The sequence below is a fragment of the Scomber japonicus genome, chromosome 3 (genome assembly GCF_027409825.1).
Source record: "Scomber japonicus isolate fScoJap1 chromosome 3, fScoJap1.pri, whole genome shotgun sequence".
Taxonomy (NCBI): Eukaryota; Metazoa; Chordata; class Actinopteri; order Scombriformes; family Scombridae; genus Scomber; species Scomber japonicus.
The window spans coordinates 15,387,085-15,405,900 of record NC_070580.1 but is presented as its reverse complement, the minus strand read 5'-3'; the positions used below and the strand labels follow the sequence as shown (position 1 = coordinate 15,405,900).

The following is an 18,816-nucleotide window of genomic DNA, read 5'->3' as shown; positions in this document are numbered from 1 at the left end:
GCAGAAAGAGAGTGTCACTGGGTCCTTTGGGACTATTGTTTTGTTTGCATTGGTTGGTCTTATCTTGAAGTAAGACCAACTAAAATACTTCTCAACCATTATAAAACCACATATTCAAAATGGCCACTTGTATTTTTTACATTGTAGTGGATTCTAATTTGCTTTAACACTATTTTTTTATTCTAACGCAGTGATTCCATTTCTACAAATTGTGCATTAACAAAAAAAAGAAGATTAACTTTTGTAAAAGGGATGGTGTTATTCATTCATGAATCATAGTTTTCATTCAATAGATCGAAACATTGTTATAAAACATCTGTGCTACAGAATAGTTTAATTCAAAGATACTCATCCTACTCCTATCTGAGCAAACAGTCAAGAAAACAAGATGGAATGAAGATCACAACTCATGGCCCAATATTTTCTTTTTACAAAAAATGAGATGTACATGGAGGCACAAATGCAATCTTTTTCACATATCTGTAGGTACAGTGCAAAAATAAATCATTGGATCAAGTAAATAGCTAGGTTTGTTCTTACTCACAGCTGTGTAAGTAAAGAAGAATCAAGCATACGAATTTGCGCTCATATCTGACAAAGTCCACCCAAGAGTCCTTGAGAATATGCCTCTAAACTAGGCCAGCTTATTACAATAGCTTATTTGCTGGGATATTATTGCCTCTGCTAGAAAAAACAAGCATTGGCCATAAGCCCTGCACATATGTCAAAAGTTACAATTCTTACACTGCAGATAATATAGAAATTCGAGCCAGCCAACATCTCATCTAAAGGATGAAAAGATGCAATTCAGTGAACAGAATTAAGTACTTGATGGTGGCCAACACACACATGAAACTGAGGGGTTTATAATTTTGTTCCAACATTTGTAAGACAATTTATTTGGGATGTACCACCAATATATTGATATTAAAAGACCATCAGTACTGGCTGATAGCTTTCTGGAAATGTTTTCTCTGGCAACATTTAGCTGATTGTTGACTGGCATTTCTGTGAGTTTCTCCAATGTCATATTAGTAACAAACATTTGATTATCTTGTCTTGATGATTATGTCTGTGTCTGCGTTAACATCATTATACAAATGCATATTGGTATTGGCTAATGTGGAGAAAACATCAGCCAAATAGTAAAAAAAGACACAACAACAGTGACATATTGGTGCATACTGTTAAGTAAAAATATCAGAAAGTTCAAGTAAAGGGGTTTGGGTTAGCATTATCGTCATACTAACACAATGATGGGCTAGGGTTAAGTTTCACCTCTAAAAATGAGAAAAGTCGACAATAAAAGTGCTTTGGCAATAATTCAAGTCTTTCATTTACACCATACAAACAGGGGGGAGGAAGATATTAGCTGTATGAAGCTGTACATTTTATTTCTTCACAATGATGCTAGGCTCTTTAAAATTTTACTCCAAAAGTTTCACTAGGCTCTAAAATTAAAGACTACTATTTATTTTCTTGTGATTTCTTTTATTACTATTGTTGTTAGTCTGCATCATTTATATGGTAGATACAAGTTCTGTGAGGTAAGCACCAGTCGTCTTTTACTTATAAGTTTTCTATTTTTAGGGGCAAAAAAGTATTTGTACCTATTTGAATGTTCTAGTTACTTCCTAGTCATTACACTAAAAGTTACATTTTCATCTCCTGTTCTATTTTTAAAACTAGTCCCTATTTTTGTTTTCAAAATGAGGCACACACCAATTTAAACTAACATGTGAAAATTAAAATAAATCAAAAGTGTTGACCTATATGGAAATATTAGTAATTATTATATATTACCTACATTTATAGTAAAAGTAAAGTAAAAAAAAAAGTGAAATAAGAAATAACAAATCTATTATGGCTACATAACAAAAGCAATTAGTGTTATGAACATATAAAGTGCATCGCCTGATGGGATTTTGTTGAAAACTACTCATCTGTAAAAAACAAAAAAAAACAAAAACAGTATATGGTAAGAACAGAAACATTACTGGTAAAAAAAAATGGTGACAAATAACATTTTAAGGTGTACTACTACTCACAGTCATTTCTATTAAAATGAAAAGTGCTCCCTTCTAAGCATAAGAATGGTGAGTAGTCTTTAAAAATGTGCTACTGCCCAATTTTAGAGACAGGTGAAACTGATAAAATGAATGTTTAAATGGTCTGCACAACAGGGCTGCATTTAGCAAGTTTTACATTTACAGAGTACAAAAAAAAAACCTACTTGACTGACAGCAGACACACAGACTTTGAGCTAACATATTATTGATTAATTTCTGTGTTCTATTGCTTGGTTGCTCCCTAATTCTGACATACTTTTATAACATTTTCTAGAAGCCTATATATCTCAAAGTCCTGTCTTCTGTTTTGCGCATCTGCGGTGCATCACACATATGAAATGCCATCTCTCCTTAGATCAGCATGAAAGGAAACATACAGAGCACATATTCAGACTCAACAGTCTTTACAGAACTCTTTGTGACAGAAACAACAAAAGCTCTCCAGGGGCCCCAGAGCCTTCTTCTGTCCTGCACTGGGTTTAGTCCCCCCTCCCCAAGTCACCAGTTTGCCTTTTTTTTTTGCTGTTTGGATCCTCAACTGGTACAAGGAAGCAATGTGAGAGTCACCCTGCTGCTGTTGGGTCCTCCAGCCGCCAGGTGATAACGAAAATTGAGAAGCAGATGTTAATCAGCACGTGGGAACAACAGGAGTGTCCAGGCATCAGGAAAGACTGTGTTAAATTTAGTCTTGAAGAGCCTTGGAGTGGGCCGAAATCTCCACCTTATTCTAAGAGGTCCTATGAGGAGACAGAAGTAATTGATTAATTGATAATCACAAAGTCCTACCAATAAAAATGGACATTATACACAGTATTAGATACCTGATCTGAATCTTCATTGTACTGTGCTTTTCCTGTCTCCATGTAGTGGGCGTCAATATCATCGACTCCTTCAATTTTATTAGCCTCAACATTTTCCCTCATGACAGAGTATCGGTGCACAAGGAACCTGATGGAGACATAACTGCATATTACAGACAAACAGAAGAAAAATATGTTCAGTGTTATTGGTGTGTATGAAATGTGGTGAACTGACCGTCCTCCACAGACGTATTTCTTCACAAGCCAAACGCCTGCTATGGCGCTCGTCAGCAGGATCACTATGACAACCATCACTATGACAGCTGTGTTTGTTGAACCAGTTTCAGTCTGACAGAATGACAGAAAGAGAGAGGCAGGAAATTGTGAAGAAACAGTGCGTCAAAAACAACCCTCAGTGCATCACTTAGTTATAAATAAACAGTGATTCAGACTATACTGCTGACTGATGTCATGCTATAACTATATAACCCACATGCTATAACTATATAACCCTAACCCTAACCTTCAGTATTGATCATGGTGAAGATCAGAAGTTTCCCTCTTCAATATGTCCAAATTTACAGAATTCTCTAACTGAGCATCACTGACCAGAGAATTTGGATGAAGGGCATTGCTGGTGCACATCCTCCTCAGGTCAGTCTCCCTCCTGTCTGGCTGGAAACCACCCTCACACTGGTCTCCTGGAATCTTTCGGTAGCTTAAATGGAGGATGACAGAGAGACATGAGAAACAAGACAAAACTCAGTGAAGGGGACATGGTTCAGCATGATCAAAAAGACCAAAGAAGTGATATATATACACCTGAAATTACAAATACTACTGCACTTGTTTGAATACAGTTACTGCTTGTAACCATGTTTAATTATTCTGTATCTTACCACGTAACATTTAACTGAGAGCACTTTAGTCTGATTACATTCATGGGTTCATGGAGTGTGAGCAGGGAATGTGCAAAATGTAAACTGTTTAGAAAGGCCAACAATAAAGGAAATCAGAGAATGGCAGGTTGCCACAGAAACAACAATACCAGATACGGAAAAGCAAGACAGAGTTCAACGTGCAGTTCTCAGCCAGTGTGCAGAGGCAGAAGCGGCTCTGCACAGTAACAAACAAAGAGCTGGTTGATGTAGCAATCATTTTTTTCTAAAAGTGACAGAATGCTTTGGAGTTTTCATGACTATAGAGTGTGTGTTTTGACTTCGCCTTTTCATTCATTGTCTAACACAGACACTGAGTCTGTATGCATGCGTTATAAAGAGTGACAATACTGGAAGGACATTTATCTTGTTCCTCCTTGTCAGAGTGGAAGTGCAAAATTGCCACAACATACCACAGATTGGGGTGAGAGGAGGGTTGATGTAGAGTCAGAGGAGCTACTGCAATGCAAGCATTATAACCTGTTTTACACTTTCTTTCAGAGTCTTGCTTTGACACTTTGATCTTTAAGTAACTCAGAAAGCCTCTCAGTGTAAACTGTATGAATACTAAAACCCAAATATTTCTCCAGGTACGCTTATAAAAAAACACCCTATATGCACAAAGGATTGAAAGCTAAGTTTATGTTATCCTTTGGCATCTAAAACTAAAACTATGTTACAGCTTGCGATACTACAGATGTGGCATGCTCCTTTTTAGCTAGTTAGTTGCTTCTTATTAAATGCTGTTACAGATGTTCCCTAGCAACCAATTTACACAATACTAAAGCGTTTATTAGATAAGACATTTCTCAAGTTTTAATGGTGCAACCTGATATAGTGTGAAACTACAGTAGCTAGTAGTTACTAAGGAAATACTTTACACTCAGACTTTGTGATGGATTTAACAGCTGGCGTAACCAAGTCCAGATGTGCAGAAATGGTGATACATTCCACATTCTGTGTTCAGTTAATTAATAGACTTAAGGCTTTTGGAAATGAGGTGTTCATCATTTCTTACAGCTATCCATAGCATAACGCACAGTGGGAAGACCTGTCACATACATAACAATGTACAATTATCACTTTATTTTCTGTGTTTCATTCCCTTTAAAATCTGAGCTTTTTGGCTCCTAAACTGCAGCTTGAACAAAGCGGTTTTGTTGCCAGTATTTTTTTTATTTCACAACAGTGAGTGAAAGCACAGGGTGTGAAATCTGTAAAGACCAAAGATAAAAACACACATCCTCACCCACTGGTCTGTAGCTGTTCGATAGTTCCATTTAAACAGAACTCCAGAGGTCGAGTCTTCAACTTCTCCTGCTCTACACACTCTGAGCTGTTCATTGGTCGGTAGTATCCAAAGTCACTGTAAAAACAAAAAGAGACACACTGTCTAATGCTGGTAGGGAAAAGGATTTGTATGGTTCTGTCTGTGCTCAATTTGGACAGCATTGCAATAAAACTTTGCCAAAATCCACTAGATAACCTCAAACCCTACATTTTCTTTTCCATACACATGAAATAAAATGTCCAATGTCCCTACTACTTAGCTAAACCTCATGATCACACTAAATGCAGGATGAAGAAATTACTTAATCTATTTGTCAGTCTCTCACATAAATTACAAAGATGACATGGAAGGAACAAAGACGTACCAGTGATAATCATCCACTGTACACGAGCAGGGGGACAGCTGCTTGGTGACAGCATAGTCTCTGCCGTTCCAGCAGACAGAGTTTTTCCTCAGGCGTAAGAAGGTCTCTTTATAGCCCAGCACACAGCCATCATTAGATCCACTAGGGTCTGCAGAGTGAGCAAGCCACTGTACATAGTCCCCTTCATTGCCTGCACAGACATATACACATGCAGACACACTAAGTAAAAGCACACATGCCCCAACACCAACCAAACATCACCCATCCTCTCCCACATACTCACAATCTCTGGTGAGGAGCTTCCTGAAGTCTACAGTGATCACCACCCATTTACTGAAGTCGTTCCTGTAGCCCCACAGGCTGACGTTCATGGAGCGCGAGCCGGGCTCACTGTCCATACCGCTGAAGTGAAAGGGGTCACTGGTGAAGTTATATGTATGCCAGCACTGCCCTTCATCTGTGGAAAACCTGAGAGAGTAGAGGACGAGAAGTGGAAAGAGCCCATCAAGCAAAAAAGAAATGTTAAAGCTGACATATGCTAAAAATATTTAATAAAAAAATACAATACAATCACTTATCCTCACTTAATCTGATTAACAGGTGAGTTGGTGTGCTCCACAGCCACCAGCAGGCCTCCAGAGTCCAGTATAGCATAATGATGTGGACCCCTGAGGGCCAACAGCCACGAATAGCCCCCATCATCAGACACAAATACGTCAGGCAAGAGAGATGACTCTGCGTCTCCAATACTGCCTGGAGGAAGGCAGGGAGATAGTGTCATGAGAAATTTTACCATGGAGTAAAATTATTCTGTATCAAAACAGCTTTGTGTGTGTGTGTGTGTGTGTGTGTGTGTGTGTGTGTGTGTGTGTGTGTGTGTGTGTGTATATGCATGTGTGTGTGTTTTATACCATGGGCAAGAATCAGGCCAACAGCACTGGGCTGCGAGAGAGGCAGCATGGGGACATTCATCTTCATGGTGGTGCTGTAGGAGGCATGGATGTGAAGTCTACACTGTAAATACACAATAATAAGGATGATGTTGGTATGAAGTCACACCCACACTGCAGAAACTCATCGTAACATGAATATAATGACTCATAAAGGAGAAAGCCTTTTTGGGACATTAGATATATTAGACAATGAGAGTGTGTGTTTGCATGGATCAGGTTAATTAATTCATTATGTTAAACAGAACAATTCCATCATTCATCACATACATAAAACATTTCATAAACAATAAAGGATACATTCATATCACAATAAAACATAATCAGTATGTATGTATATATGTGTGTCTCACTCTATTAGGCCTGTTAGTTGAGGTCTCAGTGTCACAATGGCTGTTTTGTGGTCTGCGCAGCGTCTGCCACTTTGCTCCTTGATCAAAGGTGATCACTGTCTCCACAGCACCATCTATGAAGGGACACAATTATATGCATTACAATGACTTCTACAGACCATGGTACATGTGTTATTCTGCATGTTTAAGCCGTTTAACTACAGACAATAAAACACTTCTGCTAACAAGTTTTTTGACTGATCTCCTACAACAATAGGTTTTAGTTCATCAATCAAGTAAATCATTTTCTTTTATTTATTTATTTATTTTTTTCTCCTTCCTCTTATTATTTAAATTTTCCATATATTACACAAAAACAAAAACACAATACATCACAATGAGAGTGGCCCAATTCTGTGAGATGAACTCCGAGCCCCCATAAGGCTGTGCAACCAGATCTGGGGGCTCGAAACCCAGCTCACTGGAACCCGGCACAAGACAGGGAGTGCAGAACAGGCTATGTCACAGTCAAAACACGTTTACACAAAATAAGGATAAATATAAAAATAAGGATATTGTATATGTATACACACATACAAACATACATGCACACATACACAGATATACATAGACACATACATACACATGTAGACATACCTACATGTGCATACCTATACATACACACATACAACATATTACACGGTGTGTTAACCCACCCTCTGTGAGTATGCTGGTCATGTAGACGCCCCTGAGGGAAGCAATGGCGGTAAAGTCAGTGTCACTTCCTGTGGTAGTATAGAGGTGACGCTCCAGAGACTTGGAGAACACGGTTCCTCTGTCATCTGATACATAGATGGTTCCAACCCCAGAGTCTGTTCAACACACACACACACACGCACACACACACACACACACACACACACACACACACACACACACGCACACACACACACAAAAGATTTGGATTCTCCACTGCAACACATTTACTGATGACAGAGAAACTTGCTGCCACTCAGTGTTTTTTTAAGGACACTTCAGCAGGATATCTGCTTCAGGGTTATTTTGTGTTATCGACACTAATGTTAATTATTATTCATCATTCACATCACATCAATTATCAGTATCAGCATCATCATAACTGGTTCTGACCTTCAGGGTCGTCCACATGCATGAATATCATGTCCTGATTGGCTGCCAGGATGGAGTAGAACTGCTCATGGTTGACTTTAGGAAGCTGAGCCATGTTCCACACTTGGCCTCCGTCCACTGACACATGGATCATACGTTCTGTACCCTAACACACACAAACATACACAAACACACATACGAACATTCTAGTTTTATAACCATAAGGGAAATATGCAGGCATGTGTCTGTTATACAGTTATTATTCTATTCACTATGAGATGAAAAAGCTGAAGGGCACATAAGAATAAACACGTGTACACAATTTAAGTTAGACATGCAGCACATTAAGTGAGATCATAAATCCAATAGATATGTTGCAGGGTCAGTGGTACACCCACAAATCCAGAAAGATCATATCATTTCAGCTGCATGATACTGGGGTGGTTGCAGAAGTTTAATATGTAAAAAATAATATTTGAATGGCTTGATACCACTTTGGTTTAAGAGAGAAAATATACACAACATCTAGGTGTGAAAAGTATTATCATCTATGTCCACATAGAAGCTTCATACACATAAACAAACAGATGAAGAAATATGCACCAACTCCTAATTAGAGATTCTGTTTGCATCAGGTGAAACGGAAACACGCAGCTCCTACTCTTAGAAGCAGCTATTGCTCCTGCTCAGACCCACACACACACACATACCGTGCCAGTCATGATGGAAGCGAAAACAAAGCGCCCTCCCAGTACAAAAGAATAAACTCTTGTTGCGATCGTCTGGAAGCTTCTACCGTAGTCTGCCGTTTTCCTTAACTCCAGCATTCCCTTTTCATCTGACAGAGACAGGGTGGTGTTACTGGATATATTACTGAATTGTAGATGTATTGTATGTGGATAACTATATTGCATTTACTTACTGCACGATCCATTGTAGTTTGTTGTAAAGTAGATGCTGTTTTTTGGACCCCTGTATGAGTGAGAAAAAGACATTAAATGAAGGATTTTGGGAAAGGAAAGGTCTAATTGTGCTCACATTGTGCACACATTTTGAACCACTTGAAAGTTCAAATGTAAATTCATTTTTTGGAATTTGTAGAGATCACAGATTATGTTTGTGGTTTCTTATAAGTGCTGTGTGAGCAAGGCACACACCGACCCCCCGGGCCGTGCTCCAGGGCCCCCTCTGGCTTTGTTTGCTGCCAAAGGGGGCGAAGGTTTTCAACTGCAAAGATTCTGCTGGTTTCAAGGACTGTGGGCTGAATAAGAATGCTGCTGCTGACTCATGATTCAGTCTGACAGCAGCTTCGGCTCCCTCGCTCTGCAGTCAATTTAGGTTAGGTCCTAAATGACAGCTGTGGTCACGCAGAGCTATCACAGTGCTCCCACAATGCAGCGCTAACAACCGCAGGTCGACACCACAACCTCATGTGAACTCTGGTGCTCAAATGAAACCAGAGTAAGGCAAGTGGTCCAAACTGCGGTGAGAAAGACAGCTGGAATAACAATGGCGGACAATGAATACACACACATAAATAGGCCTGTTATACCAAAAACAAAGATGCACATGTAGGCAGTGTGGAACCAAACAGACACAAAGCTGTTTCACACCCTGCTGGTGATGGACAGCTTTGACTTGTTTTTACATTCCAAATCAATCACACAGAGACGACTGGTGTATAAAATGTAACTGAGGGTTCATACTCCACTAGATTGTATGATAGATATAAATAAAAAGTAGTTAAGTATCTGTTAAGATTTTTCTTGGTCCTTCATTATGCCATCTAAAATATATGTACCTCCAAACAGAACCCAAGTCTTGTGTGTTTAAATACATTTAGAGGACAATTCTCACCATCTGACCAAACAAACACTGTCATGGATCTTCCTCCAGGTGGTGCCAAAGTCCTCAGACAGCCACAGGTCCAACTGATGGTCACAGACAATGAAAGGAGGGAAACGTTTAGTGTTGACCTCTGAGTACTCAGTTATAAATAATTCAGTTCAATTTTATTTGTACAGCACCATCTAATACAAAAGAACCAATTAACAGAAACATAATTCATACATTCACATGAAATCACACACACATACCTCATTCCTCTCACCTGAGTTCCCCCCGCTTATCTCCTCACCTGGATCCTATTATCCTCATCAGTCACTCATCATATACTGGCCTAGATTCAATTACACTTTGCCAGATTGTCTAGTGCTATTCAGCATTCCTATACATTTTTTTTTACCCTGTCTGACTACTGGTTGAAGATTTTGTCTGTTCCCCTTGGCTTTTCCTGCTTGCCTGGTTTGTGACCTATGCTTGTTTTTCTGGGCTTGATTAGAAGACTCTCTGCTACTGCTGAGTTCCTGCTTTTGTGTTCTGAGATTTCTGAGTCATTACAAAATTGTTCCATTCTTAACGTGCATAAATACCGAATGCCAAACTTTGAAAGTGCTCTCGGCACATGGAAGAGATTTCCACCTTGTGACCGGAGAGATCTGCTGGGGTTACAAACTGACAGCATGTCTGAGATGCGCTTTGGAGCCGGACCAGCAAGTGCTTTGTAATCTCAAAGGAGGATTTTGATATGTATTCTGAAAACAACAGGTAGTTATATGGTCTGATGTTTTTGCTTAGAGCTGGTGCAGTTGAGTTCTGGATGAGTTGAAATCTATGGATTGTTTTGTTTGGAAGACCCAAAAACAGATAAAGTCAAGTTGCAATTAAGAATCTAGTGCTGGATTGTATCTTTAGATTTTAGGGCATGAATGCTGCTACCGTGATACTGAGCGTCAGAAGTGCGTTGCAGTCTCCTGGGTTGTACAGCATCTGAATGAGGGGCTCAAACGGCAGATCAGATGGGGTAAATGTCAGGCCGAAGTCCTGCGAGCGAAACAGTCGAAATCCCCCGATTTCCGACACATCGCCAGTAAGGATGACCTGAGACCAAACGCAGACAGAAGCAGTGAGGAACACTATCCTATAACAGTATAATAAAGGCATGTAGTCAGTATGTGAAGAGTTTGCTTCTTTTGTAAATAACGTTGAATAACACTCTTTTCCCTAAATAACTCACTTTGCCGGAGTGGTCAGGACTGATAGCGATACCGAACTCAGTCTGGATGAAGGTGTGGTTGATCAGGTGAGTCACGTCTTGGAACGTCTTCCCGTAGTCTTCACTGGCACAGTGACAAAGATGCAGTTAGACCCTCAGAATACTGTTATGTAGAGCTGCAATGATTAGCTGATTAATCGAATGACAGAAAATGAATTGTCAACAATATGATAATCAATTAATTGTTTGGTTCAAGGTTTTAAAATATGAGTATTTTCTGGTTTCTTTAGTCCTCTATGAGAGTAAACTGAATATCTGATAGTTACGGTTGCATATTGGCTTTTCGGTTAGGACTTCATAATAGAAAATAATTATTAGTTGCAGCTCCACAGTTATGACAAATACATTTTACTGCTCCATTTCCATCTAGTGCGCCTTCAACCATTGGCTTTTCTACTATTTCTCACCTCCTGTAGAGGTTAGACTGGCCGAAACGCATCATGAACAACGGCACCTGAAATGTTGTCAAGACCAGCAACACCTGGAAGAGGAGAGTGCAGGCATTACACAACTTCTTACAACATTACTCTTACCCCCCCCCCCCTATTCAATTATGTATATTTTCATGCACATGATAAAAACTCACCCCTGATCCATCTCCCACCCAGGCCAGTGACAGGGAACCCATGGTTCTCACTTTGAAGGCGAACTGGAATACAAGAAGAAAAAAATAAGGCAATAAAAGTGGTAGATTTTAGAAAATATTCAATGTCTTTCTGGCAAAATCATTTAGGAAGATGTATGATGATTAAGAAAATCTGAGACATTTGTATGTAAAAAAACCACAGCAGCACATGAGCATCAATGCATAAGTGCAAAGAGTTTGTGTGTGTGTATGTGTTACTGTCACTTGCTGCACACTAGACATGACAGCCGGGAGCACAGAATGAATTGTTCTTACTGTCCAAACTAACTCTGCCATTTGGATGCACTCTGCATGTGTGACCTACTTTCCCGCCTAAATTACAAAGCTGGGGCCAGAGAACAAGACAGTCACTCATGTCCCAAGCACATATACACAAAGGCACACACACACACAGTACATGGAGGCTGAATTAATTACATTCTTTCAATAAACAATAAATAAAAATGTTTATCACGTTTTCAGATGATGGAGTATTAAAAGTTTACTGTAAAATTGTAAAATTGAAAAAACTCAGTGTTACATAATATTATGGCTAATGAGCAGAAAGAGTTTCGATCTGAGTTTTGTGTCCTGGCTGCAAACACACATTCCAGTCTGCTCATCCAGAGTGACGTTCAAGTGTTTGGTCATTTGAGTGACGTATTCAGCTACAATCCACATTGTATTTGTGGAGTACAAGGAAGGTTTCTCCCCTCCTCCTTTGCTGTTGGGACAGAGATGTTTACAAGGTGAGACCCAGCCCTGCAGAGTCTGCGCACACAGCTCTATAAAGCCACAGGAGACGGCCAGGTCTGCCTGCTGGAAACTCTTTGTAAATATGTCCAGTGGAAAGCAGCCTGGCCCTGGCTGTCCAAGTGTGTGAATACAACTTTCCATCATTCCTCCACCACATGAATCACTTCATCACACCCTCGCTGCATCCATCTGTTCTTTCATATTTTAATCACTTGACTGCTTGACAACTTCTCCTCCCTTCCTTTGCAGTCATCTATCCAAGCTGTTGATCAGTTTAAAAAAATATAGAGCATGACGTGTCTTGTTCCTCCAGACAGTCTCGCACCATGTAACTGAAATTTTGTTGGTTTAAATCTGCCCAAGGAACACTGTGTCACTTTCTTTTTCTCTCCAAATATTTCCTCTCACTCCCATTTTTCATCTACCTAATACAGGCGTTACTCCCAAAACTGTTAATGTTATGGTAACAATTGAAGTTCAGTGCACATAAATTCACTATCTATCAATGTGATCAATGTAACAGTGTGCAGAGATAACAAAATAAGTGAGTAACTATCTGTCCTCCCATCCAAACACACCATACACAAACAATTCACAGTGTGACAGGTCGCTGTCAAAACAATGGAAACAGCAGTTGTTTTAATAATGAAATAAAGCCATTTCCTGGTCTTAGTCTGTCAGTGCTGTATTATGACTCATTAAGCATAGTTTAGATTATAATTGGCTTTTTAGAATATGTTTAGCATGTTTGTCTAGCATTAAGGCTCAACCGATATTGGATTTTTTGGGGCCGATACTGATAATATTTCAGCTTCAGAATAAATACATTAACACACTTTTCTTTTCTTTTTTTAAGATTTTGTTTTGCATAGATGCCTTTATTCAACAGTAGACATGAGTGAGAGAGAGGGGGGTGTGACATGCAGCAAAGGACCACCGATCGGGATTCGAGGGGTCTAACCACTCGACCACCTGTGCGCCCAACACACATTTTTTGCAATGGTCCTTTAAATGTGGTTATCAAACACAATAAAGCTATGTAATGGAGGCATGATATTTTACTTTTTAACAATAAGCTTTATTATATAAAATTACATCAGTGCACTGTATTTGGTCAACGTTATTGAGAATTCAGAAGAAAAGCAAATGTAATTGCTTATGTAGCTTTAAAAGATATAATAAAAACAATAAGACAATACAATAAGATCAGTCAGGCTCTATTTAGCATTATGACAGAGTGCTAACAGTTTTTTCTCTCTCGCTTTAAAAGACATGCAAGACAACACTATTTGAAGATAGAGTCAAATAACATCAAACTGACATACATGTGAATTATGAAATAGTGTCCGGCATTACACAGTTTGTCCATCAAAGAGAACAGAATCTTATTTTTGTCCTACTTTACACCTATCATGGTCATTTGAGGCAAGGTTTGTGTATATTAGGAGTTTATGTTTCCATAAAATATATGATATTCTAATATTGATTGATTTGATTTAAATAATTGATTGATTTTCTGACTTTCTATAGAGAAAACAACTACTCAATTAATCAAGAAACTAATCAACAGTTTAATCAATTGCGAAAATAATTGTTAGTTGCACCCTGACCACATACAAACACACTTAATCTGGATGTAATTAGAATACAATCAATGCTATAAGACATAAAGGAACAGTGGGGAAAAGTTATCTTGGCCAAAAAACTACACAAGCCACCTTTTCAGTAACATGACCTCCTGAAATCCTGTTTAAAACCTTGATCACAGGTCACAATGACAGTCCCAGCTGAGGTCACTACAGGTCAACAGGTTTCATGTTGTGTCTTGTCTTGGAACCCGACCTTTGCAAATGTTTCCGCCAGTTGCTTTCACACCTGTGTTGAGTTTTAACCAGCAGGGTGTTTTCCACATCTGTTCTTCTAAAACCCCGACTGGACAAATGCTGACTTGACCAGCTAAAGTTCACTGAGACCGAAACCCAAACAATCAACAAGTACACTATACGGGCGAGCCAGCTGAAGAAACGGCTGAGAGCACTGAGTTATAGTTATAGTGAAACCTGCTGTTTTATCAAAGTGGAAGAGGGAAGGCAACAAGTATCACATACACTGCTGTAAAACTACACACACAGACACACAAATATATCCTGCAGACTCAGTAATACACACTGCTGGCAGGAGAGAGCACAGTGAAGTCGTCTCTCGGAGGTCAGACGCCAGCACAATGAGCTCCTTATTCTCTCTTGCTCTGGGTTTTAACCTTTCTGCTTCAGTGGTGTTTACACACATAAAACATCAGAAGAGGAGGTCAAACACTCAGGCTCTGATCTAACACACGGAGCTGTGTCGGCCAATTGACTGATGCCGGGCTCAGTTTTGGTGGGCGCAGACATAAACTGGGGCACCATTTACAGTTATGTCTCATGGATTATCATTGTTAAAGAAAACTAGAACAGAAGGGCAGGCTAGCTGAGGGAAATGGATTACTCATGTAGTCTACAAAATAATGGTTAGAAAAGACAAAAGGTCAAAATCAACGCAGCAGATCCAGACTCCAAAAAACTCCAAAAAACACTGGATCTTACATTTCCCTTAATGCGACTCAATAACGTCTTTCATTAGACCTTCCCTGCCTGAGTAACTCCCAGATAGTTCAAACTCCATGTGCCAACACTTTCCTGTTTCCATTAAACCTGCAATAACAACATTTTTTGGCATTATTATCACCTTATAACATTGAAACTGTCTCTTTACTCATCCAAAAGCTATGGACAGCATCAGCATTCATTTGGAGTCATGTTTCTGTCCACCTGGTAAATATTAGTCCAATATTCGCTCTCCGTTTATTGGCCTCCGTTTATTGGCCTCGGCTAACCTACTGAATAAATCACCTGTCTCTTTAGCTGCTAAATGTTCCACTATGTTCAACCAGCTCACATCTCATAGTTGGAAACTATGAGATGAGAGCCGTGAGAGTGAACCAAAACAGTGAAGTTGCGGGGCCTGAAACTAAAACAAGGTGTTAAGGTAAAAATATAAAAGAAGTCTCAAGCTGTATCTAAAATCATCCTGGTGAAATCATCTGGGTGTTTTTTTTAGTTTTTTTTAACGTTTTCAAATTTTGGAAAGTAAAACACCATGTGACAAACTGATAATGTAGTGCCCCTTTAAACAACTCTTTGCAGACTCATTCATTATATTCATTGTTTGCATGAAAACTTTCAAATGCAAAACACAAGACTAAACACACACTTGATCCTTTTGTCTGTCCTCCATGAAGGAAGTTGAGGTCTTTAAAATACAAATGTTTACCTGGACATCTACAAGTGTCTTCAAGTGCCTTTCTAGTTTTGCTTTTTTATTTTTTATTTCGTCGTATGCCTCCCTGTATATCAACAAATCCAAACTCTTTCCATAACTCTCTCTCTCTTTCTCCCTCTCCCACCATGTGGAACATCAACTCTGCTGCTTTTCTTGGTGCTCCAACAGCTGGCCGTGACCCAGCTACGCTTCACCCTGAAAACAGAACATGTTTTTTCTCTACATTTTTTTTGGCCAGAGGGGATAGAGGACAGGATGGAGCGAGTTTGTAGCTAAATGAACCCCACACAAACAAACAAAAAAAAAGGAAAAAATGAGGCAAAGCTGGAACTGGCTTACAAAATACATTCTCTGTAGTCTATCAGACATAAACTAGCATGAAAAGAAGGGCGATGAGGAACATAAGAGTAGGTTAGATTTTTTTGACCTGATCGTTTACCGAGCAAACTAGAAAAGAGAGTGTGTGCTTCTGATCTAAATGTTCGTACTACTTTGTCTGATCTAGCCATGCAGATTTTTGATAACAGAAAACAAACAAATAATGCTGGCGTTCAGATGGAGTTCAGCAGAAACAACACGGGGAATGTTTGTGAGGGAAAAGGGCCCAGAGGAGACGGGAGGAGTCTGCTCTCTGTGAGCACACCGAATCGTTTTCATGCTTAAAAGCTAGTCCAGGTGTCTGAGCCACAGAGATGACGTAATGTCCACTTCTTCCATCACACACACACACACACGCACACGCACACACGCACACACACACACACGCACACACACACACACACACACACACACACACAACAGGAGGGCTGTCCTGCAGAGAAAGTAGTTAGTGTTGAACATTCCTCTGGACATCAGGTTTGTACTTGTGCTTCCTATTAGGGGTAGGGGTAGTGGTAGGGGTAGGGCTGTTCAGTATTCAAAGAACAGAAGGTGTTTGATCTATTACAATAATGGATAAGGGCCAAAAAGAGAGAGGATTCAAGAGGGCTGAATGAGAAAGATAAGGCCAAAAAACACAAGATGCTAAGTGTTAAATCGACTTTCGGATGTGTGAGTTTTACTTTGGAGAGAAGTTGTCACCGCGGTAAATGTTTTCTTAAATCACTGGTGTGTAAGAGAAACACCTGAGAGCTGTCCCTCTTCAAAAGTTCAGCTCTGTATGTACCTGACTCCTCCAACATACTCCTGGTACAAGACTAGCTCAACACAACTTAATATATAAACTCCATCCATCCTGCATCCTTTGCTTCCTCAAACACTGACAGTATTGGATCTGACCTGGACTGAAGACCTACATTAATTCAGATCAATCCAATGCAGTGTAAGTAGAGCTGAAACAATTGATGGATCAGCAGAAAATGAATCAACAACTAGCTTGATAGGCTGATTATTTAATGTCATCTTTTCAAGCAAAAGCTGTCTGGTTCCAACTTTGTACTGTTGTGAATTAGCTTTGGATGAAATAAGCAATGTGAGTCTGGTAAACTATTTTCTAACATTCTAAAGACCAAAAGATAAGTTGAGGAAGTAGACTAATCACCAGAATAATCACTACCATAAAATATATATATATTTAGAGCTGCAACGATTAGTTGATTATGTGATTAGTTGAAAAAACACAATTAATCAGCAACTATTCAGATCATTAAGGAATCATTCTCAGTGATGTTTTAAGACAAGAAAAGATACAAATCTTTTGTTCAAGCTTCTTAAATATTAATATTTCTAGTAGTCCTCTATGAAAGTGATTTACAAACTTTTTCACATCTAAAGTGACACATTTTAGCCATCGGGCTTCTATTTGTTAAGATTTTTGGTTTTAGATGTTTTATTAAATGAAGTGTCCCATGACTGAAACAGCCACAGGCTACTTTCTGTTTTGGTGTAACTTATAGCTGAAACAATAGTGTCAAATAAATGATTCCTTTACTTTTTTGCTGGAGACCCCTGAAACTCCCTTATAGACCCCATTTTGAGAAACACATTTTTCCTCATTTTCTAATCTAATCAATTATTCGAGAAAATAATCATTGGATTATATTCTGTTCTGAGGGCTGAAAACTGATGATAGCTTTTGTCATCAATTCATGCACTGATTATTTTTTCAATGATCATCTGGTCAATGAAGTGCCTGAAAATGTGTGAAATGTATGAAACAATATCCATTTCAATTTCCTGTGGCACCAATTAATGTCTTCAAATAGTTTTTTGTTTTTTGACCAACTGTCCAAAACCCAAATATTGTCCTTTTACCTGCTACAATTAAACACAAAGAAAAGCACTAAGTTTATAACTGACTTTTAATAGTTTGATTAATCGACTAACTCTTTCATCTCTGGTATTCATAAAGAAAGATTTAGCCTACTGCGGGTGTTCACTTCTATCCTCATTCACACCACAGACAGCTATCAAATCATAACTACACAAGACATTATGCATGGTATCATTTCGTATTAAATGCTCTTAAAAGTTTTCTGTTGGAGAGTGTGAGATATGAGGAGGTCTTGGAGGCTGATGACAGTGAGTTAGTTACATGTGCTTCGGACTGAGAGAACTCCAACTGTAGCTCACAAACACTCACTTTATTTCATTTTCTCTGAGTTTAATTGAATAATTACGGTTTGAAAAAGTGAAATAGTGACTTACAGTATGGGTGTTGTTTGGCAGGGTTGACTCCACGCCAGGAAAACCTGTACATGTCTGTTCATTCAGTCCTGCGCTGCGTTTCGAGACCTCGGACTTGTTCAAACTAAGTGTGTGCTGCTCATCACTGCTGAAGTCCGGCTGCAGTCTCTCCAGCTTTGACCCTTTCTCTCCATCTCTACACAGCGCACACGAAAACAACCCGAGCGCCAAAAAGCAACATACGGACATCATGTTTACAACGAGCCTGCACAACTTTGGACTCCCGACACAAACTAATCTGGTCCCAAAACCTCAACCTCCTCCCCACCGGCCCCCCCCATCACCAAATGCATCTTCCATAACGGCCCATCCACCGCGACAGGTGATTGGTCAGGACTAGAATAACCTGCAATTTGATTGGCTGGCAGAAATCTCCCTCCACTGATAAGTCAAGTGGTTTCTGGTGCTACAGCGCCCCCTGGTGGAAAGAGCAGCAAACAGC

At 39.4% G+C, this 18,816-nt stretch overlaps 1 protein-coding gene across 1 annotated transcript; it reads right to left on the bottom strand.

Annotated features, from left to right (window-relative positions):
- Positions 1–1,854: 1,854 nt before the first annotated feature.
- On the bottom strand, positions 1,855–18,592 carry LOC128356216 (sortilin-like). The gene is made up of 20 exons (XM_053316694.1): positions 18,336–18,592; positions 11,574–11,636; positions 11,395–11,468; positions 10,949–11,051; positions 10,651–10,812; positions 9,730–9,803; positions 8,795–8,844; positions 8,583–8,710; positions 7,894–8,038; positions 7,461–7,616; positions 6,766–6,878; positions 6,374–6,476; positions 6,047–6,215; positions 5,746–5,930; positions 5,463–5,652; positions 5,057–5,173; positions 3,479–3,587; positions 3,105–3,217; positions 2,891–3,017; positions 1,855–2,806 (listed from the first exon to the last, which is right to left on the bottom strand). The coding sequence occupies exons 1-20, from the start codon at positions 18,564–18,566 to the stop codon at positions 2,792–2,794; spliced, it is 2,427 nt and encodes an 808-aa protein (XP_053172669.1). The 5' UTR covers positions 18,567–18,592; the 3' UTR covers positions 1,855–2,791.
- Positions 18,593–18,816: the final 224 nt, after the last annotated feature.

Excerpts from the sequence above, each read along its gene's own strand:
- LOC128356216 (XM_053316694.1), bottom strand. The coding sequence starts at position 18,566 with ATGATGTCCGTATGTTGCTTTTTGGCGCTCGGGTTGTTTTCGTGTGCG. Across the intron at positions 8,711-8,794 it reads AAACTACAATGGATCGTGCA|ATGAAAAGGGAATGCTGGAG; the intron begins GTAAGTAAATGC and ends TGTCTCTGTCAG. Across the intron at positions 5,931-6,046 it reads TCACCTGTTAATCAGATTAA|GTTTTCCACAGATGAAGGGC; the intron begins GTGAGGATAAGT and ends CTACTCTCTCAG.